This window comes from Bos indicus, chromosome 12 (genome assembly GCF_029378745.1).
Source record: "Bos indicus isolate NIAB-ARS_2022 breed Sahiwal x Tharparkar chromosome 12, NIAB-ARS_B.indTharparkar_mat_pri_1.0, whole genome shotgun sequence".
NCBI classification, from domain to species: domain Eukaryota; kingdom Metazoa; phylum Chordata; class Mammalia; order Artiodactyla; family Bovidae; genus Bos; species Bos indicus.
Window position 1 is genome coordinate 70,120,200 of NC_091771.1, and position 23,008 is coordinate 70,143,207.

The 23,008-nt window shown below is 38.5% G+C and overlaps 1 protein-coding gene across 1 annotated transcript in view; it reads left to right on the forward strand.

The window, feature by feature from the left end:
- The window catches only part of LOC109567078 (ATP-binding cassette sub-family C member 4-like), a 383,334-nt gene that overhangs the window by 291,036 nt on the left and 69,290 nt on the right, over window positions 1–23,008 (forward strand). The window contains exons 25-27 of the mRNA XM_070800391.1: window positions 780–971; window positions 13,026–13,181; window positions 21,536–21,625. Of these exons, the coding sequence (XP_070656492.1) occupies window positions 780–971; window positions 13,026–13,181; window positions 21,536–21,625 (438 nt within the window). The remainder of the gene's footprint in view (window positions 1–779; window positions 972–13,025; window positions 13,182–21,535; window positions 21,626–23,008) is intronic.

A 23,008-nucleotide genomic window follows, 5' to 3' on the forward strand; every position in this document is an offset into this window, starting at 1 on the left:
CAGTTTGGGGACAGGTTGTTTATTATTGTTTCTTAACTGGTAATTGCTCATTATTGGTAAAAGAAGAATTCAATATTTTGTAGTTCTTTGTTTAATTGATAGATAGCTGTCCCCGCCTCATTTTAGCATTTATTCTTGTATGTGTTAAACACCTGAATATGCTGCTATCCCTCCTTTTTGGTAGAATAAGCCACCTCTCTGAATGTGCTATCAAAGATAAGTTATTTTTGTTTAGGAGGCCTTGGTCAGTATTTAAATTATATTCTCCTTTGAGTATTGCATATTGTCCCAAAGAGAGAAAAACAATAAAAATGCAATATTTGCATTTCTCTCTTCTAATAGAGTAGAAAGTGAGAAATTATTAAAATGAGGTTTGATGACCATCCAGTTCTACTCCTCTATAACACGTGGCCCTTTTATAACCACTGATTAGTGTTCATATATATTCTTTTCTTTGACAAAATTCTTTTTATTTAGATATGGAAAGTGAATAAATAAAATCTTTGCATTCATTTATCTAATTCTTTTAGTTTTAATAAAATGCTGAAGGAAGCAGCCCTAAGTGAAACTGTTATAGGATGATGAATAAGTTTGCAAATCATCAAAGGAGTCATCACACTCCTACTTCAGTCCTTCACAGATACTAAGACCTGGAATATTCTTAACCATATAAAAAGCAGATATAAAGATATAAAAACAGAACACCTTATTTACAGTCTCTGAACATCCATAAATAAAACCCTCTGCTCCTAACCCACATGATGTCATATATGTTTCAGATGATTTCAGTAGAAAGAGTGATAGAATATATAGAGCTTGAGCAAGAAGCACCCTGGGAACTCGAGTTTCGTCCACCACCAGACTGGCCCAACAATGGAATGATTGCCTTGAGCAATGTGAACTTCAAGTACAGCTCAGATGGGCCTCTGGTATTGAAGGATCTGACAACAGACATTAAACCAGGAGAAAAGGTTTGTTTAAGCCATTTGCCTTTTTAAAATTCAGCTGAAGATTTAGTGCCACATCTGCTGTTGACTTTCTTGTGTGTGCTGGGGGGACTCTTTGTTCTTCATGGGTGCAGATTAGATCAATGACACCACAGGTGAATCTCTCTTGAAAACTGACCAGGGGATGGGGATCCCAGTATTTCTTTCCCTTTGTTGTGAACTCCCTCATGGTGGTTGGAGGGTCCTGAGCTCCTGAACTATAACTTAGCCTGACCCAGGACACTATATTGACACCTGATTATTCATGTGGATTCTGAGAAGTCAGCCTTGACTCACTGTCTCTTAACTCTCCAATATCTCCTTTTTTCCCCATCCATTCTTCTTTGTATTTCTGAAATCTTCTCTTCTTCCTCTGATGCCCTTCAGCTATGGCCTCCTCCTCTGTTCTTTGAGCCTTCCCGTAGACTTGTCCTCCATTAACCCACACTCGACTGTCATCCTCCTGCCCTGCGCCCACAGACTGCTTCTTTCTTGAGCACAGATCTGATCCTTACTGGACTGGGTGAGCTGCTGCTGGAACCATAGGGCAGCCCTAGATCCATTCTAGCAGGGATTGTGTGGCCAGCTCAGAGACACCAGAGAAGAGCCCAGAATCAGTCAGGGGTGAAAAACCAGAGCCCTCCATGGAGGCAGAGTCTGGAGACTCAATCAGAGTTGATGAAAGCAAACCAAGAGGAGCAGGGAAGATTCCAGGTGGAAGATGGTAGAAAGACTTGTGACCTGGTCCTGTCAGCACCCATGTTTGCAAGTGATGTTCCTTTTCCATGCATCTTGAGGCTCTCAGCTGGGACCAGGGCAGAGTCTTGAAGAACAGACTAAACCAGAACAGACAAGGCAGTAGGCATCTCTTCCCCACCTACCTCTCCAGCCTCAAGTCCTCATGTTCACAAACTCCCCAACACTCAGGTTGTGTGTAGATTCTCCTAAAGTACCATATCCTCCCTGCTTCCCATGTGCACACATGGCCCTCTCTACTTCAGAGACCCTTCCCCTCTGTCATCTTCTGGTTAAAGCCTCCTCATTTTCTGAGTTAATTCTAATGTGTCTGCTTCCCAATTCCTCCTAATGTTGTATACCCTTAAGATAGCATTTATTGTACACGTGTGTACAAGTATCCATCAACAGGTGAATAGATAAATAAAATGTTACTCACTCACTCTCCCAGCCAGCAGTCCCTCAGCACCCTCTCTGTGCCCTGCAGAATGCCATTTTCTGAGGAACAGAGCTAAAAAGAAGATTCTCCCTGATCCATACAATGTAATATTATTCAGCCTTAAAAAGGAAGGAATTTCTGACCCATGGATAAACCTTGAGTACATCATACTAAATGAAATATGCCAGACACACAAGAAAAAAATACTATATAATTCTACTTTTATGGGGTTCCTAGAGTAGTCAAATTCCTAAACACAGAAAGTAGAATGATGGTCACCAAGGACAGAGGGATGGGAAGTAGGGAGTTATTGTTTAATGAGTATAGAATTTAAGTTCTACAAGACAAAGAATAAAAGGCAAAAAATATTCTGGAGGTTTGTTGCACAACAATATGAAAACTTAAGACTAAACTGTCAATTTAAATATAGTTAAATTGGCAAAGTGTATGTTATATGTATTTTACCACAATTAAAATAAAAGAAAGCATCGTCACATGCTTTGTAATTTTGAGTCTATATCCCAGAATACCCTAAGGCTTCTAAAGATCAGGGAACATCTTATTTTTAGCTCTGTTCCCCAGAAAGTGTTCTGCAGGGCACACAGAGTGCTGAGGGACTGCTGGCTGCGAGGTTGAGTGAATAATACATGGATAAGTGTAACCAGTAACCAAAACATACACACAGGGCAACTCATTGTAAGTAACCAGTTTCCTAGATGTGTTAAATACTTTAGGAACTGCTGTTTAAATCTCTATCTACCTCAGACCTACCTAGTGGACCGTAGCCATATTTAATGAATGATACCCTTGTGACTCTGTGTGACGCTATGGACTGCATCCCTCCAGGCTCCTCTGGTCATGGGATTTTCCAGGCAAAAATACTAGAATGGGTTGCCATTTCCTTCTCTAGGGGGTCTTCCCAACCCAGGGATCAAACAGAGGTCTCTTACCTCTACTTGCATTGGCAGGAGGATTCTTTACCACTAGCGCCACCTGGGAAGCCCTTGTGACATGAAAGAATATTAGATTTAATGCCCAAATGATATCCAGGGCCTGGAGGAGGACATGGCAACCTAGTTCAGTATTCTTGCCAGGAAAATCCCCATGTACAGAGGAACCTGGCGGGCTACAGTCCAGAGAGCAGCTTCAGTTAGTCACATGGCAAAAACTTGCTCCTAAGTATTTCCAGTTTCAGTGTAGGTTGGGAAAATAGTAATTGTACCTCATGATGCAATCCTGTCCTTAAAATCACCATAGGTGATGTTTGCTTACTAGCAGTTAAGTATGTCCATCAGATTTCTCATCATAAACATAATTCTGTCAATTTGCTCCTGTCTTAAATTTTGCCCAAAGACATCAAATATGAATTATCTATATCTTAGGGACATAACATATTTGTATTCTTCTACCTTAAAATTCTCAAATCATAGGACTATCTGAGCTTCTAAAATGTTTGAGGGATGATTGAATTTGGAGACTGAGTTAATAACTTCAGTTACTTGACTTTTGATTTGTGTCATGGTCCACTCACAGTATCACCATTAGTTTCATTTCTGTGTTTAAAGATTATAACCAGGCAGCATGTTCATGAGGTGATTTCACACCACCTGTGTACATCCTCAGGTTTCCTCTCCTGCTCACTTGTCCCAGGCCCCGTCACTCCTGGATACCCTTTTGTGTTGGATTTGATTGACTGAGGTTGCTGGGAGTGAGCCAGACCAGCAGAAATTGGGCTTTATTCTCTCCCTCATTTCCTCTGCTGTCCCAATTCCTGGAAGTTAGGGTAAATGGGAAAAATTAATAGGTATTATGCTGGTTTCTAATTTATAGAAGAAATAGTAAGCTAAAAATGAGGTAAATAGCACCTTAGGCTTCCTGCGTAGATATTGAACCTGGGTTGAGTTTTTCATTTAGATGATTTGATGGTTTATTTGATCATTTTAGAGAGTCCTAGGCTATTTTAAAGCATTTTTCAGCTCTAGAGGTAGACTGATATTGGTTTGTTATATTTTTTTCTTGCTCAGAGTTGTTACTTAGATAATACATTTTAATAGATGCTTACTAGACCTTGATATAATGTACAAATATGTTAGTTTCCTACATTTTCTCCTTGTTTATTTCCTCAGCAACTCCTCTCCCCACTCCCAAATTGTCCCACTTTCTTTACCAGCTTCCTAATTCCTCATGACTCAGACTGTGGTGCCAGGGTCAACAGCACCTGCATCTCCTGGAGCTTCTTAGAGATGAAGAATCCCATTCTCATCCAGAGTTCTTGACTCAGCATCAAATTTGAACAAGACCTCCTAGTAAAGTCCTTTCTCTCCCATAGACAGTGTTTGATGACTCATAACCCATAATTTCCATGAAACATTCTTTGACAGTTTGAAATTGAGCTCATGAATCACCCAAACCCCTCTTGTGTCTGAGCATGAGACTCTAGAAAGTTCTGTATCACCTACCACCCTACAGATTCATATTTATATTCTGCAAATCATGCCTTTACATTATAATCTAAGACTGTGTGATTCCACTGCATTTCTTTGCATCTTTTCAGTGAGTCTGTCTTCATTACAGGCAGTTTTCATCCTGCTCCAGCCTTCCCCACACCAGCCTCCTGCAGGGACTGGAGGGATTTCCCACAGGCTCAGTCCTGCCTGGACCTAGAATCAGAGACAGCCCTGCACAGCAGTGTATGTGCAGCTCTTTCACCACCTAATGGGATCAAAAATGAGTCTTGCTGCCCTAAGCAGTGCCTGCAGTCTGTTTGGCCTGTTTCCTGGGAAACCTTATGTCCCACTTAGCTGCAGGGTTCTTCCCCAGCCCACCTGTAGGTGCTGGTTTTTCCCACTTACAGCCTGCCCACCTGATCTCAGTCATTCTCTTTGTTCAGAGATTTTGTCCTTCTTGTCCCACCCACTACTTTATAGTCACCCGTATCCATAACTTGCTTAAACTCTCTGGCCATAGGATCTCCATGTTAGGTCTGTTCCTTTAACTGTAGCTACACCTCTCCCCACTTTCTCTGTTCTAGTTAGCCAGAGGGACATAATAGGGAGTCATGCCAACCAGGTGATAAAGAGGCCATCAGCAGAATGGAAAAGAACTTGACATATGTGGAATGAGTCCCATCCTTACACACTTAAAAACTTTATTATTTCAGGTGGACTAGTTAATCTAACTAAACTTTGATCGTCTCTTTTGCAAAATGGAGGTGACAGGACCTAATCTCTAAGGTAGTTGTACAACTTAAACAACATAACATACATAAAACACCCAGCATGGAGATCAGCATGCAGTACATGCTTGGACAAAGATAGCTGTCATTTTCATAAGGTGTAAAATGGCCATAATCACTTATGCTTTGTTTACTTATAAACTATCTCATGAAAATGAGCTTAGCCATTTGCAATTGTATTTATGGCTATAGAATCCTTATGCTGTGTCTGTTTCTCTGTCCAGCTTATCACATTCCTAGACAATATAGTAATAGATCTTTCATACATTTCTCCAGCCTGAGTTAAAAACTTCAGCTCCCTACAGAAGCCTCTTTTGCACAGGACACCATAGGTAATACAAAGGCAAATCCAATGCAGATCCTACTGTCAACATATACAGTCCAGTTGAAGAATAAGAAAAAGGCTGTATTAACTTTGTAAGAACTTTTATGGAAGTTTATTAAAAGATGGTATAACATCTGTTAGGGTTTAAACAAACCCCCATGAGGGGAGAAGTACAGAATTTCCAAGGAATTACACAGGTAAGAGAGGCTTTAGTGACTTGTGGTTAGAATTTTAGCAGGTGGAAATGTATTTGAAAGTCATTCCAGTAAGTGGGACATAAGCAAAACATGATGCTCTGATTCTGTGAATGAAGACCTAGGCACCTAGTATTCAGTTAAGTGAACTATCAGATGTATAACACACTTTCATGTCCAACTCCACAACTACCTAGTGACCCCAAGGAAACTGACTCATAGACGTGAAGAATGGAGAGGTCAGATATCCTGGGGTGGAGCAATGGGCACAGAACCGGCCTTCGTGAGGTTAATCTGAGAAGTGAGAGCATGTGCACCAGAGTGGGCAGACGTGAGAGGCAGGGAGACAGGAACTCTTGTGCCTCCAGGAAGATGTCCTGGGAATGTGATACCACATTTTGAAATCAAACTGATGTAAATTAAAACTAAGTTATAACACATGGGTTTGTGAATGTGCAGGGAAACAGCTGAAAGTAGAAATTGCTATCATATTTCTGGAGGTAGTTCGGCAGTACTTAAGAGTCTACTTTAAAAATGTTCATACCTGTTTCTTGGCAATTCCACATATGAGAACTTAAGAAAATAATGACAGTTGTTTGCAAAGATTTGGCTTCAAGGATATTTAACACACAGTTATTTATAATAGCAAAATATTAGAGACTGCCTAAATATTCACCAATAGGGGGTTTATTAAATAAATTATCACACATACTATAATATTATATAGTCATTAAAATAAATATTTTTAGTGAATATTAAATGAAAACAAATTGCAATATGTTCATATCTCTTTTTTTAATGAGTTTTTGTCTTCAACATACACACACATAGACACACAGACATCCAGAAAGAAAATACATCAGTATCTTAGGAATGGATTTATTGGCGTGCAGGGGTGATGACTAGTATTTATTTACTTTCTAGATTTATTTGCATTGATTATGATTAACAAAAAGATTTGTTTGGTTTTTTAAAAGCTAACACAGCCTGTTACTCACATAATGATTATGGTCATTAAAATAAGGGATTGAGTCATGAAACATTGCAGGTATAGAATCTGTAGGCCTTGGTACCATGCTGGAATCAGGGAAAACTGGAAATAAAGTGGACAGTTGAGCCTGGGAAAGAAGTAATGAGATTAAAGTAGGAAAGTCAGAAGAAGTGGCTGTTTTGTGGGGGCATTTGATGTTAATCATGTGGAGTTCAATGTATCAGTATGGAAATAGATCCGGGGGCAGATGTCAACAAGTTGGTGTGGTTGTCAGAGACCAAACCTGGCCTGGTTGGAAAAACAAAAAGGAGCAGTTGTAAAGCTGAGGTAAGACTGTTTCCAAGTACCTTTGGATTTAGGAATGTAAAATTACCGATATTGGTGACATTCCCCACAGGCACTTAGCAAAACCCTTTGGTGACCTGGTAAAGACTTCCAGACATAGCTTTGAAAACTGAACGGTAGAAATAGCCCAGGCCAGATTTTCTTTGAGTTGCCTTTTTCTTACTCTTCTTTTTGGAGTTTGTAGTTTATAGTCCTGCTCACACACATTCTTACAACACAGTTCTCACCTATGTCCCGATATGTTTTGATTCACATATGAGAACACCCAGAAATACAGGGATACCTGGTTTTATTGTGCTTGACTGATACTGCATTTTTTGCAAATTGAACGTTTGTGGCAACCCTGCCTCAAACTTGTGGATAAGTACCATTTTCCCTACAGAATTTGCTAATTTCATGTCTTTCGGTCACATTTTGATAATTCTCCCAATATTTCAAACTTATTATATTATTATATTTGTTATGATCTGTGATCAATGATCTTTTATGTTGCTGCTATAATTTGCCAGAGGCTCAGTTGATAGTTAGCATTTTTAAACAATAAAGTTTTTTTAAATTAAGATACTAATACTGTTTTTTAAGATGTAACACTATTCTCACATGACAGAATATAGTATAGCATACCATGACTGAGTGACTGAACTGAACTGAACTGAACTTTTATATAGATGGGAAAACTAAAAAAGTGTGACTTGTTTTATTGCAATACTTATGTTATTGCAGTGGTCTGGAACTGAACCTGCCATGTTGCCCAGATCAGCCCGTACAGAGAATATATAAGCTATTCATGTATGCAGAAGAACCTACCCATATGCAGAAAATGACCCATCAGTGTTAAAAAAATTAAGATAGAAAATTGGCTACAAAGATAAATCAACTAAAGCTACTTTTCTTACATGTAATCTCTCTAAAGATAAATTCCTTTTTGAAGTGCCATTATTGATCTTATAGGTTAAGCTTTGGAATTTTGAAGGTATTCAAATGAGAAAATATGTAAGGTTCCCAGAATATAATCAGTGCTCAGAAAGATTTAATTCTTCTCTGTTTAAAGCTGTGAATTTTCAATACTGGATGCTTGGGGCTGGTGCACTGGGACAACCCAGAGGGTTGGTACAGGGAGGGAGGAGGGAGGAGTGTTCAGGATGGGGAACACGTGTATACCTGTGGTGGATTCATGTTGATATATGGCAAAACCAATACAATATTGTAAAGTTAAAAAATAAAATAAAAAAATAAAAATTTACTAACTGAATTAATTTACAAATGATTGAAAGCATGTCTTATGCACATCATCAATTCAAATTCCTAAATAGAGAGAAAATCATCTTTTGAGAAGCTCTCACTAAGGAATCTGCAGTTATGCAAGCTCATTGCTATAAAAAAGCCAGTTTCTGCATACCTGCTTTTATTTATTTTTATTGAAGTATAGTTGATTTACAATGTTGTATTACTTTCAGGTGTATAGCAAGGGGATTCAGATGTATAGATTCTTTTTCCATATAGATTATTACAAAATACTGAGTATAGTTCCTTATGCTATATGGTGAAGTGAAGTTGCTCAGTCATGTCCTACTCTTTGTGACTCCATGAACTGTAGCCCACCAGGCTCCTCCATCCGTGGGATTTTTCCAGGCAAGGGTACTGGAGTGGGTTGCCATTTCCTTCTCCAGGGGATCCTCCCGACACAGGGATTGAATCCGGGTCTCCCACATTGTAGCCAGATGCTTTACCATCTGAACCACCAGGGAAGCTATAGGGTAGGACCTTTTTATTTTATATATGGTAATGTGTATGCGCTATGCTATATTTAGTCACTCAGTTGTGTCTGACTCTGAGACCCCATGATCTGTAGCCCGCTAGGCTCCTCTGTCCATGGGGATTCTCCAGGCAGGAATACTAGAGTGGGTTTCCATGCCTTCCTCCAGAAGAAGTGTGTATATGTTACTCCAAAATTCCTAATTTATTCCCCACCACTTTCCCCTTTGGTAACCATAAATTTGTTTTCTATGTCTGTGAGTCTCTTTCTGTTTTGTAAATAAGTTCATTTGTATCATTTTTTTAAGATTCCACATGTAAGTGATAACATGATATTTTCTTTGCCTTTGTCTGATTTACTTCACTTACTATAATCTCTTGGTCCATCCATGTTGCTGCAAATGGTAACATTTCATGACTTTTTATGGCTGAGTAGTATTCCCTTTGGAGAAGGAAATGGCAACCCACCCCAGTGTTCTTGCCTGGAGAATCCCAGGGATGGGGGAGCCTGGTGGGCTGCCGTCTATGGGGTCGCACAGAGTCGGACACGACTGAAGCGACTTAGCAGCAGTAGCAGTATTCCCTTTATATATGTATCACATCTTCTTTATCGATTCCTCTGTTAATGGACATTTAGTTTGCTCCCATGTCTAGGCTACTTTATATTGTGCTCTGCATGCATGTTTATAGCACACAGTGAAAAGCCAACTTTTATAATACAGTTTCATTCCTAACCAGCATTTTACCTGCATTATTGTGATTCTTTGATCTTATTTTTAATGTACTAATTTCTTTATGCCTTGGTTTTAAATAACCAGACTGATACTTGACATATATCTTTCCAAGGCTTAACTATAAGTATTAATTGGCTTGTAAAATGCCTTTTGAACTGTTCAGATGAGAGGTTCCATATAAATAGCAAATGTTGTTTGTGTTGTTGTTGATTTTATTATATGTGTTTTGCGTACTGGCTACTGTTTCAAGACACTGAGATGAGTATTTTGCAATTTTAAAATGATTCCTTTCAAGACAGAACATAACCAAGGCATTTAATACGTTGAAGTGATTTAGTTTCTCTATCAGAGAATATATGTGTGCTCAGTCGCTCAGTCGTTTCTGACTCTTTGCGACGCTATGGACTTTAGCCTGCCATTCTCCTGTGTCCATGGGATTCTCCAGGCAAGAATACTGGAATGGGTTGCCATTACCTACTCCAGGGAATTTTTCCAACCTAGGGATTGAACCACTTCATCGTTGACATCTCCTGCATTGGCAAGCAGGTTCTTTACCACCAGCACTACCTGGGAAGCCCAGAGAATAAGCCCTTTTAAATAATAGAACTCTGGGAAAATGTATACATATGTATATGTAACAGTTCTGATTTGATTTGTTGATATCTCTATGAAATTATCCACAAAATTCTCAAGGTTCAAGATATGCAGACAGTAGAAATAAAAACTAAAGATTTATTTCTTATGGAACTTCTGATTTTTTGTTGCTAGTAGATTGATTCTGTTATTTTTATTTTTTTTAAATTTTATTTTATTTTTAAACTTTACAATATTGTATTAGTTTTGCCAAATATCGAAATGAATCAGCCACAGGTATACCCGCATTCCCCATCCTGAACCCTCCTCCCTCCTCCCTCCCCTCCCCTCCCTCTGGGTCGTCCCAGTGCACCAGCCCCAAGCATCCAGTACCGTGCATCGAACCTGGACTGGCGACTCATTTCATACATGATATTATACATGTTTCAATGCTATTCTCCCAAATCTCCCCACCCTCTCCCTCTCCCACAGAGTCCATAAGACTGATCTATACATCTGTGTCTCTTTTGCTGTCTCGCATACAGGGTTATTGTTATCATCTTTCTAAATTCCATATATATGCATTAGTATACTGTATTGGTGTTTTTCTTTCTGGCTTACTTCACTCTGTATAATAGGCTCCGGTTTCATCCATCTCATTAGAACTGATTCAAATGTATTCTTTTTAATGGCTGAGTAATACTCCATTGTGTATATGTACCACAGCTTTCTTATACATTCATCTGCTGATGGGCATCTAGGTTGCTTCCATGTCCTGGCTATTATAAACAGTGCTGCAATGAACATTGGGGTACACATGTCTCTTTCCCTTCTGGTTTCCTCAGTGTGTATGCCCACCAGTGGGATTGCTGGATCATAAGGCAGTTCTACTTCCAGTTTTTTAAGGAATCTCCACACTGTTCTCCATAGTGGCTGTACTAGTTTGCATTCCCACCAACAGTGTAAGAGAGTTCCCTTTTCTCCACACCCTCTCCAGCACTTATTACTTGTAGACTTTTGGATTGCAGCCATTCTGACTGGTGTGAAATGGTACCTCATAGTGGTTTTGATTTGCATTTCTCTGATAATGAGTGATGTTGAGCATCTTTTCATGTGTTTGTTAGCCATCTGTATGTCTTCTTTGGAGAAATGTCTATTTAGATCTTTGGCCCATTTTTTGATTGGGTCATTTATTTTTCTGGAGTTGAGCTGTAGGAGTTGCTTGTATATTTTTGAGATTAGTTGTTTGTCAGTTGCTTCATTTGCTATTATTTTCTCCCATTCTAAAGGCTGCCTTTTCACCTTGCTAATAGTTTCCTTTGTTGTGCAGAAGCTTTTAAGTTTAATTAGGTCCCATTTGTTTATTTTTGCTTTTATTTCCAATATTCTGGGAGGTGGGTCATAGAGGATCCTGCTGTGATGTATGTGGGAGAGTGTTTTGCCTATGTTCTCCTCTAGGAGTTTTATAGTTTCTGGTCTTACGTTTAGATCTTTAATCCATTTTGAGTTTATTTTTGTGTAAGGTGTTAGAAAGTGTTCTAGTTTCATTCTTTTACAAGTGGTTGACCAGTTTTCCCAGCACCACTTGTTAAAGAGATTGTCTTTAATCCATTGTATATTCTTGCCTCCTTTGTCAAAGATAAGGTATCCATATGTGTGTGGATTTATCTCTGGGCTTTCTATTTTGTTCCATTGATCAATATTTCTGTCTTTGTGCCAGTACCATACTGTCTTGATAACTGTGGCTTTGTAGTAGAGCCTTAAGTCAGGTATGTTGATTCCTCCAGTTCCATTCTTCTTTCTCAAGATCACTTTGGCTATTCAAGGTTTTTTGTATTTCCATACAAATTGTGAAATTGTTTGTTCTAGCTCTGTGAAGAATACCGTTGGTAGCTTGATAGGGATTGCATTGAATCTATAAGTTGCTTTGGGTAGTATACTCATTTTCACTATATTGATTCTTCCAATCCATGAACATGGTATATTTCTCCATCTATTAGTGTCCTCTTTGATTTCTTTCACCAGTGTTTTATAGTTTTCTATATATAGGTCTTTAGTTTCTTTAGGTAGATATATTCCTAAGTATTTTATTCTTTTTGTTGCAATGGTGAATGGAATTGTTTCCTTAATTTCTCTATTTTCTCATTATTAGTGTATAGGAATGCAAGGGATTTCTGTGTGTTGATTTTATATCCGGCAACTTTACTATAATCATTGATTAGTTCTAGTAATTTTCTGGTGGAGTCTTTAGGGTTTTCTATGTAAAGGATCATGTCATCTGCAAACAGTGAGAGTTTTACTTCTTCTTTTCCAATTTGGATTCCTTTTATTTCTTTTTCTGCTCTGATTGCTGTGGTCAAAACTTCCAAAACTATGTAGAATGATTCTGTTATTTTTAACTCTTCTTTGGACCAGGGGATCTCAACCCGAAGACATTTGTCAATGTCTGACATTTTTGGTTGACAGTTTAGGGGTGCTTCTGGCCTCTAATGGGTAGAGTCCATGGCTACTGCTAAACATCCTACAATACACAGGACAGCCTCCCACCCCATAACAATGAAGTATTTAAACAAAAATGTCAATAGTGCCATGGTTGAAAAATGTATAGACTATATTCAATATAGAGCTTTTAAAGTTCAACTTCAAGCACCAGGGTTTCTCCCAGGATTGTTGCATGTTGTTAGTTCTTAATCCCTTCTGGATCTCTTCACAGGTTGGCATCGTGGGAAGAACAGGAGCTGGAAAAAGTTCTTTCATTGCTGCCCTCTTTAGATTGTCAGAGCCTGAAGGTAGAGTTTGGATTGATAAGATCTTGATAACCGAAATTGGACTTCATGATTTAAGGAAGAAAATGTCAATCATACCTCAAGTATGTACATCAGAATATTCTCACATGTTCTTTTAATCCAGTATCTAAGTTTAATTGCTTTTAATTTGATTGATTTTAAAAATGAATGAAACGGTTAATATTCCACCCCCTCCCCACCCCAGTAGAGCATATTTTTAACAGCAGGTATTTTCAACAGATACTTTAATCAGAAACCAGGTTTTGTTGTCTGTTCTTTTGGTTTGTATATATGTGATTTAATAACTTATCCAGATAGATTTCTAGACTCAAAACTTTGCCAGATGCCACAATCTTATCCACTGATAACACACAATTCTGAGAACAATATGATAAATGATTTAGCACTGGAACACAGGTTGTGTCTTACTGATGGAATTTTGCTATGGGAAATAAAGTTAACTTTTTAAAGATGATTATCTCAAAATGGATTAAAGATCTAAACGTAAGACCAAAAACTATAAAACTCCTAGAGGAAAACATAGGCAAAACACTCTCCCACATACATCACAGCAGGATCCTCTATGACCCACCTCCCAGAATATTGGAAATAAAAGCAAAAATAAACAAATGGGACCTAATTAAACTTAAAAGCTTCTGCACAACAAAGGAAACTATAAGCAAGGTGAAAAGACAGCCTTCAGAATGGGAGAAAATAATAGCAAATGAAGCAACTGACAACTAATTTCAAAAATATACAAGCAACTCCTACAGCTCAATTCCAGAAAAATAAATGACTCAATCTAAAAATGGGCCAAAGAACTAAATAGACATTTCTCCAAAGAAGACATACAGATGGCTAACAAACACATGAAAAGGTGCTCAACATCACTCATTATCAGAGAAATGCAAATCAAAACCACAGTGGGACACTATTTCACGCCAGTCAGAATGGCTGCTATCCAGAAGTCTACAAGCAATAAATGCTGGAGAGTATGTGGAGAAAAGGGAACCCTCCTACAATGTTGGTGGGAATGAATGCAAACTAGTACAGCCACTATGGAGAACAGTGTGGAGATTCCTTTAAAAACTGGAAATAGAAGAACTGCCTTATGACCCAGCAATCCCACTGGTGGGCATACACACTGAGGAAACCAGAATTGAAAGAGACACGTGTACCCCAATGTTCATCACAGCACTGTTTATAATAGCCAGGACTTGGAAACAACCTAGATGTCCATCAGTAGATGAATGGAAAAGAAAGCGGGGGTACATATACACAATGGAGTATTACTCAGCCATTAAAAAGAATACATTTGAATTAGTTCTAATGAGGTGGATGAAACTGGAGCCTATTATACAGAGTGAAGCAAGCCAGAAAGAAAAACACCAATACAGTATACTAACGCATATATATGGAATTTAGAAAGATGGTAACAATAACCCTGTATGCAAGACAGCAAAAGAGACACAGATGTATAGAACAGTCTTTTGGACTCTGTGAGAGAGGGAGAGGGTGGGGTCATTTGGGAGAATGGCATTGAAACATGTATAATATCATATAAGAAATGAATCACCATTCCAGGTTCAATGCAGGATACAGGATGCTTGGGGCTGGTACACTGGGATGACCCAGAGGTATGATATGGGGAGGGATTGGGAGGGGGGTTCAGGATGGGGAACATGTGTATACCCATGGCGGATTCATGTTGATGTAGGTCAAAACCAATACAATATTTTAATTAGCCTCCAATTAAAATAAATTTAAATTAAAAATAAATAAATAAAGGTGATTATCTCCCTGCAGGGCTTTTTGTGAAACTGTGGGGCTTTAAGAATTACAGAGTGTGTGGATGCTTTGGGGAGACTTTAATAAATGAATGATTAATAAAAGATTTTAATGAGGCAAGCAAATCATTTCAGCATTCTTGCATTGAGAACCCAATGAACAGTATGAAAAGGCAAAAAGATATGACACTGAAAGATGAACCCCTCAGGTCAGTAGATTTCCAATATGCTACTGCAGAAGAGTGGAAGAATAGCTCCAGAAGGAATAAAGAGGCTGAACCAAAGTGGAAGCAACACCCAGTTGTGGATGTGTCTGGTGGTAAAAGTAAAGTCTGATGCTGTAAAGAACAGTATTGCATAGGAACCTGGAATGTTAGGTTCATGAATCAAGGTAAATTGGAAGTGGTCAAACAGGAGATGGCAAGAGTGAACATCAACATTTTAGAAATCAGTGAACTAAAATGGATGGGAATAGGTGAATTTAATTCAGATGAACATTATATCTACTGCTGTGGGCAAGAATCTCTTAGAAGACATGGAGTAGCCTTCATAATCAACAGAAGAGTCTGAAATGCAGTACTTGGTTGCAATCTCAAAAATGACAGAATGTTCTTGGTTTGTTTCCAAGGCAAACCATTCTACATCACAGTAATCCAAGTCTATGCCCTAATCACTAATGCTGAAGAAGGTGAAGCTGAATGGTTCTATGAAGACCTACAAGACTTTCTAGAACTAATACCAAAAAAAAAAAAAAAAGTCCTTTTCATCAAAATCATTGCAGATGGTGGCTGCAGCCATGAAATTAAAAGACACTTGCTCCTTGGAAGAAAAACTATGACAAACCGAGACAGCATATTAAAAAGCAGAGACATCACTTTGCTGACAAAGGTCTGTATAGACAAAGTTATGGTTTTCCTAGTAGTCATGCACAGATATGAGAGTTGAACCGTAAAGAAGGATGAGTACTGAAGATTTGATGCTTTCAAACTGTGGTGCTGGAGAAGATGCTTGAGAGTCTCTTCAACAACAAGATCAAGCCAATCAATCTTAAAGGAAATCAACTCTGAATATTCATTGGAAGGACCGATGCCAAAATTGAAGCACCAATACTTTGGCCATTTGATATGAAGAACTGACTCTTTAGAAAAGACTTTGATGCTGGGAAAGATTGCAGGAAGGAGGAAAAGGGGTGACAGAGGATGAGATGGTTGGATGGCATCATTGACCCAGTGGACATGAGTTTGAGCAAACTCTGGGAGATAGTGAAGATAGTGAAAGCCTGGCGTGCTGCAGTCTATGGGATCGCAAAGAGTCAGACACAACTTAGTGACTGAACAACAACAGCAACAAGCAGGCAAGCAGTAAAGAATAGTGAAGAAGAATATGGGATATGGTATTCCATCTCTGTGCACCTCAATTTTCTCTCCCTTACAAGGCAGCTAACAAGTACCAACTCCTTGAACTATTGTGAGGACTTAATAGGTCTGTGTATGGAATGCTTCATATAAAACCAGTATCTGGCTGCTGTGATCATGGAAAGTTGAATTGACCATTTCTTCTTGGTCTCTGATTCTGTTTTCCTTTGTTCTGCTTCTTAAAGAAGTATAATTTTGAGGAAATATCTTGGCGATTCTCTAGAATGTAACAAAAGTAAATAAGTATAGATCAAAACAGGATGATATTTCTAGTGCTATGTCCTTCACTTGAACAGTATCAGTTTAGAAACAAGTTTATTTACTTATGTGTCATGGACTAATAAATGTCAGAAGATACTAAAAATCTTAGCCCTCCCCAGCCAAGAGTCCTTTCTCTTCACAACATCTTGCTGACTACAGAGATGGAGAAAGTCTGTTGACTTGATTACTTAAAGTTACTTGTCTGAGTGCAAAAAGCTTATATCCCCCTTCCCCAAAGGAGTAGGAAGCAGTGATGCTTGTACCTCAACACCCTGATTTAGGGAACCTAGGAAGCTGAGAGGAGATTCTGCAGAGGGGGAGCCCAAGGCTGTTTCTTTGAGTTGTCCCGCTCAGGTGAGCCAGGCCCACACCATCTTCCCTGGCTCCCTGCTCCCTGTGATCCTGGGAGCAGCAGTGAGCTTCTGGGATCATCTCTCTCTCTCTCTCTCTCTCTCTCTCTCTCTCTCTCTCTGTCTCTCTCCCCTCTAGGCTCATCCCCCTCACTGTTGACCCCACCATGAGCAAGTCAGAATGGGGGGAGATGTGATAGCACCAAGGGCCTGCATAGGAGCTAGAGGCAGGGAAATGGTGTCAATAGAGCATCAATCCTGGAGTCATGGGGGGTAGCCGGAAGGTTTCAGAAACAAATACTATATTCTTAAGAAAGTACTCCTCAATTTGTGTTCAAAATTTCAGGAATAAGTAAAAACTGAAAGCACTTCCTAGATACTTTCCTTAAACAAAAGGGGGCTGAAGTGTATGCATCCTTTATGCTCATGATGTGAAGTAGTTATGTTCCCCAGAAAGAACACTGTGGAGTGATTACATTCAAGTAGTAGCTGCTTATCTAAAAGAACCTAAAAAATGGATTTCAAAACTTCTTTGGATGACACTGCACCTAGAGACCCTTATGCTGTTGGCACAAAGAAAAAATTTTTTTAATTTTAATTTTTTTACTTTATAATATTGTATTGGTTTTGCCATACATGGAAGCAACCTAGATGTCCATCAGCAGATGAATGGATAAGAAAGCTGGGGTACATATACACAATGGATTATTACTCAGCCATTAAAAAGAATATATTTGAATTAGTTCTAATGAGGTTGAAGAGTTGAAGAGAGATTCCTTGCAAATTGAGTGTTTATGATTACAGACCAAGGGTTGGCACAGATCAGCACAGATCTGTTTATTATTAAACATTCATTTTTATATGTTATAGATTTTTGAAATATCAAGGCAAAAGTTAGGTATTTTTTTTAAATAGCCCACTCTGCTCTTTTGATATTTCTATTTCCTGAGTTTTCTCCAGTAGGTTAAAAGAGGTAAATCAGAGCTGTCTCTCTCTAAGACATCCCAAATTACCTGGCTTTCTTTCCCCTTTTTTCCTCATTGAGAACAAAACTCAGAACATGTGGATGTTCTATTACTAGACTCTAGACCAATGCAGTCAGAAGTCTTTGTTAAATCCCTTTGAACTGCTCCCTGGAGCTACCAAAAGAGAACTTTACAGGACTTATATTCATTTCTTTTGCTGGCAAACAATACTCTTTCTTCTGAATATGGATGATGATCAGTTCATTTAGAACTGCAGTTAAGTTCTACTGCAGATGTTTATTCTAGCTGCTGCTAAGTCTCTTCAGTTGTGTCTGACTCTTTGTGACCCCATGGACTGTAGTCTGCCAGGCTCCTCTGCCCATGGGATTCTCCAGGCAAGAATACTGGAGTGCCATTTCCTCCTCCAAGGGATCTTCCTGAGCCAGGGATTAAATTTGTTTAGAGGCTACAGGATTACAAAAAAAAAAAAAAAAAAAAGAAGAAGAAGCAAACTAAGATTTTAAAACAACTCTGGGTCCTTATTCTTGAAACAGGGAGATGAGCTGCACCTTAAAGGTTCTCAGATTAGAAATGAGGACAGAGCTTTTAGGACTCAAGGGAGCAGCAGCTATAGTTACGCTTCATAAACATTAGTGGAGGGCAGTTTCCTGGTTTGGGACTGAAATCATTAAAACTGTTGTTCCGTATCTGCCCCATTTGTAACCACTTGTATGATTTTTGTCTGGGTCCCAGGCTGTTTTAAGCATCAGATTAGTGGGCAGGGCTTCTTTGTAAGATAATGAGAGTCTTATCTTCCAGGAGCATATAAAAAGGTCCAGTAAGACTGAGGTTTTCAGGCTTGCAGTTGTGTTGAGGGATTATTAATTTGCTACACTAAATGCTCTGATTCAGAGTGGCCATTTTTGTGTCACATGTCTAATATGAACTTACAGTAGTAAGAAGGGAAAAATTACTACTAAATATGGTATGAAGAGTTACATTTAAAAACTATCAACTTTATACCATGATGAAAAACAGGTTTGAAGCTAGTACTCCATTTAAAACGCTATATTGATGAAGAGCATTTGTTTCCCTGATTCTGCTGTGCCAGCTAACTCTTATTGTTGTTGTTCAGTTGTTATGTGCAACACTTTGCAACGTCATGGACTGTAGCACACCAGGCTCCTTTAACTGTTTAATTCTTATTAAATGAGATTTAATTGTGTACCTTCAGAAAGAATATACTTAGGCCAACAAATTTAGTATATATATAAGCATTTTTTATGTTCTACTGTAAATCTCTACACTGAAGTGTTCTGCCTGTACACATCTTTATAATGATTATTTATAAGTTTATTTACTTCATTGCCTAGAGGTACTGTGGTACCTGATACTGTAATAATAATATCTGTTTTTATTACTTTGATCCTTATCTGCCCTTGCATATGTGTCTCCTGTGAGCACTTTTACAGTCAGTTCCACAATTCATGTTTTAATAGATAATTCTTTTTATTCAATAAGCTTTGATGAAAATTTTACTGATTTTGAGATATATATTTGGCATGTAGAACAAAGGGAAATACTCTTATTTACTAAACTCTGTTCTTCCATATACTACAGCTAAATGAGCATGCATAATCTCCCCAAATAGCCTTTTAAACTGGCAGTATAGATGTAAGTGGGTGCCCATATTGCAATGGGAAATGCTTAAATTTAATTTTTAGTTTTAGTTGCTCAGTCTCAGCAAGGAGAGATAAGAAAGCCTTCCTCACTGATCAGTGCAAAGAAATAGAGGAAAACAATAGAATGGGAAAGACTAGAGATCTCTTCAAGAAAATTAGAGATACTGAGGGAACATTTCATGCAAAGATGGGCACAATAAAGGACAGAAATGGTAGGGACCTAACAGAAGCAGAAGATATTAAGAAGAGGTGGCAAGAATACACAGAAGAACTATACAAAAAAGATCTTCATGACACAAATAATCACAATGGTGTGATATCCCACCTAGAGCCAGACATCATGGTGTGAAGTTAAGTGGACCTTAGGAAGCATCATTATGAACGAAGTTAGTGGAGGTGATGGATGGAATTCCAGTTGAGCTATTTCAAATCCTAAAAGATGATGCTGTTAGAGTGCTGCACTCAATATGCCAACAAATTTGGAAAACTCAGCAGTGGCCACAGGACTGGAAAAGGTCAGTTTTCATTCAAATTCAAAGAAAGGCAATGACAAAGAATGTTCATACTACTGCACAATTGCACTCATCTCACATGCTAGCAAAGTAATGCTCAAAATTCTCCAAGTCAGGCTTTGACAGTAAGTAAACTGTGAAATTATAGATGTTCAAGCTGGATTTAGAAAAGGCAGAGGAACCAGAGATCAAATGCCAGCATCTGTTGGATCATTGAAAAAGCAAAAGAGTTCCAGAAAAACATCTGCTTTATTGACTATGCCAAAACCTTTCATTGTGTGGATCACAACAAACTCTGGAAAATTCTTAAAGAAATGGGAATACCAGACCACCTTACTAGCCTCCAGAGAAATCTGTATGCAGGTCAGAAAGCAACAGTTAGAACTGGACATGGAACAACAGATTGGTTCCAAATCAGGAAAGGAGTATGTCAAGGTTATATATTGTCACCCTGCTTATTTAACTTATATGCAGAGTATATCATGAAAAATGCTGGGCTGGATGAAGCACAAGCTGGAATGAAGATTGCCAGGAGAAATATCAATAACCTCAGATATGCAGATGACACCACCCTTAGGGCAGAAAGCAAAGAAGAGCTAAAGCAGCCCTTGATGAAAGTGAAAAAGGAGAGTGAAAAAGTTGGCTTAAAATTCAACATTCAGAAAACTAAGATCATGACATCTGATCCTATCACTTCATGACAAATAGATGGGGAAACAATGGAAACAGTGAGAGACTTTATTTTTGGGGCTCCAGAATCACTGCAGATGGTGATTACAGCCATGAAACTAAAAGACACTTTCTCCTTGAAAGAAAAGCTATGACCAACCTAGACAGCATATTAAAAAGCAGAGACATGACTTTGCCAACAAAGGTCTGTCTAGTCAAAGCTATGGTTTTTCCAGTGATTATGTATAGATGTGAAAGTTGGAGTATAAAGAAATCTGAACATAGAAGAATTGATGCTTTTAAACTGTGGTGTTGTAGATGACTCTTGAGAGTCCCTTGGACTGCAAGGACATCAAACCAGTCCATCCTAAAGGAAATCAGTCCTGGATATTCATTGGAAAGAAGCTGGAACTCCAATACTGTGGCCACCTGATGTGAAGAGTTGACTTATTTGAAAAGACCCTGATGCTGGGAAAGATTGAAGGCAGGAAGAGAAGGGCATGACAGAGGATGAGATGGTTGGATTGCATCACTGACTCGATGGACATGAGTTTGAGTAAGCTCTGGTAGTTGGTGAAGGACAGGGAAGCCTGGTGTTTTGCAGCAGTCCATGAGGTCACAAAGAGTTGGACATGACTGAGTGATTGAACTGAATTGAACTGATTTGCAACCTTACTATTAATGATTGTAGTAAATTTTGCTTTTTTTTTTTTTGCATTTTAAATATGTTCTCTAAAAATTGGAATGAAATGAAAAGAGATTGCAGTAATAACATTCTATATTTTGTTGTATTTAGGACCCTATTGTGTTCACTGGAACAATGAGGAAAAATCTGGATCCCTTTAATAAGCATACAGATGAGGAACTATGGAATGTCTTAGAAGAGGTAATTTATTAAATATGATAAACTTGTTAGCATCAATATCTCATGTGTGTACATTTAAAAGCATTGTAGGTAATTAAGTGAGCTTAACAGTTTAATTGACTTCATTTACCTCCTAGAAGAACATTGATGACATGGATGTACTTAAAATATGTTTATGATGCAACAAGTAAATACGAAAACCAACAGTATAATTCATCATTTCCATTTTACCTTTTTCCCTAGAACCCAAAGCAATTAGATACATTACATTTCTTGCCCTTCTGTTCAGTTCAGTTCAGTTGCTCAGTCGTGTCTGACTCTTTGCAACCCCATGAATCACAGGAGGCCAGGCCTCCCTGTCCATCACCAACTCCTGGAGTTCACTCAAACTCATGTCCATTGAATCAGTGATGCCATCCAGCCATCTCATCCTCTGTCGTCCCCTTCTCCTCCTGCCCCCAATCCCTCCCAGCATCAGGGTCTTTTCAAATGAGTCAACTCTTCGCATGAGGTGGCCAAAGTATTGGAGTTTCAGCTTCAACATCAGTCCTTCCAATGAACACTCAGGACTGATCTCCTTTAGGATGGACTGGTTGGATCTCCTTGCAGTCCAAGGGACTCTCAGGAGTCTTCCCCAACACCACAGTTCAAAAGCATCAATTCTTCGGCACTCAGCTTTCTTCACAGTCCAACTCTCACATCCATACATGACCATTGGAAAAACCATAGCCTTGACTAGATGGATTTTTGTTGGCAAAGTAATATCTCTGCTTTTGAATATGCTATCTAGGTTGGTCATAACTTTCCTTCCAAGGAGTAAGCGTCTTTTAATTTCATGGCTGCAGTCACCATCTGCAGTGATTTTGGAGCCCCAAAAAACAAAGTCTGACACTGTTTCCACTGTTTTCCCATCTATTTCCCATGAAGTGTTGGGGCCAGATGCCATGATCTTAGTTTTCTGAATGTTGAGCTTTAAGCCAACTTTTTCACTTTCCTCTTTTTTGCCCTTAGTAGAACACTAAACCAGGTGGTAAAATTATGTGTTCAAATTCTCCTAGTGACCTAGTGAATTAATTACCTTAATTTGCAACATTTATTTTTATTCCTTTGATCTTAGGAAATATCTACTATATGGCAATATCAGTTGTTTTTCATTGTTAACAGAAAGATAAATGAGATCATGCGAGTAACATGGTATGAAATTTCATAAGAAAGAGTTTATCAAAGGTATATTATACATTTGAAAAGTGATAATTATTTGTTAGCAGCTGCATCATTCAATGCTGCAGAGCATATGCTGGTCACAGAACTCTGGAGCTTTTGCTGAGGCTTTGTACTAAGTTCATTTCTAGAGGATTTTCTATTATTTATGTCATATTTCTCTTTGGCCCACTACTTTGGATC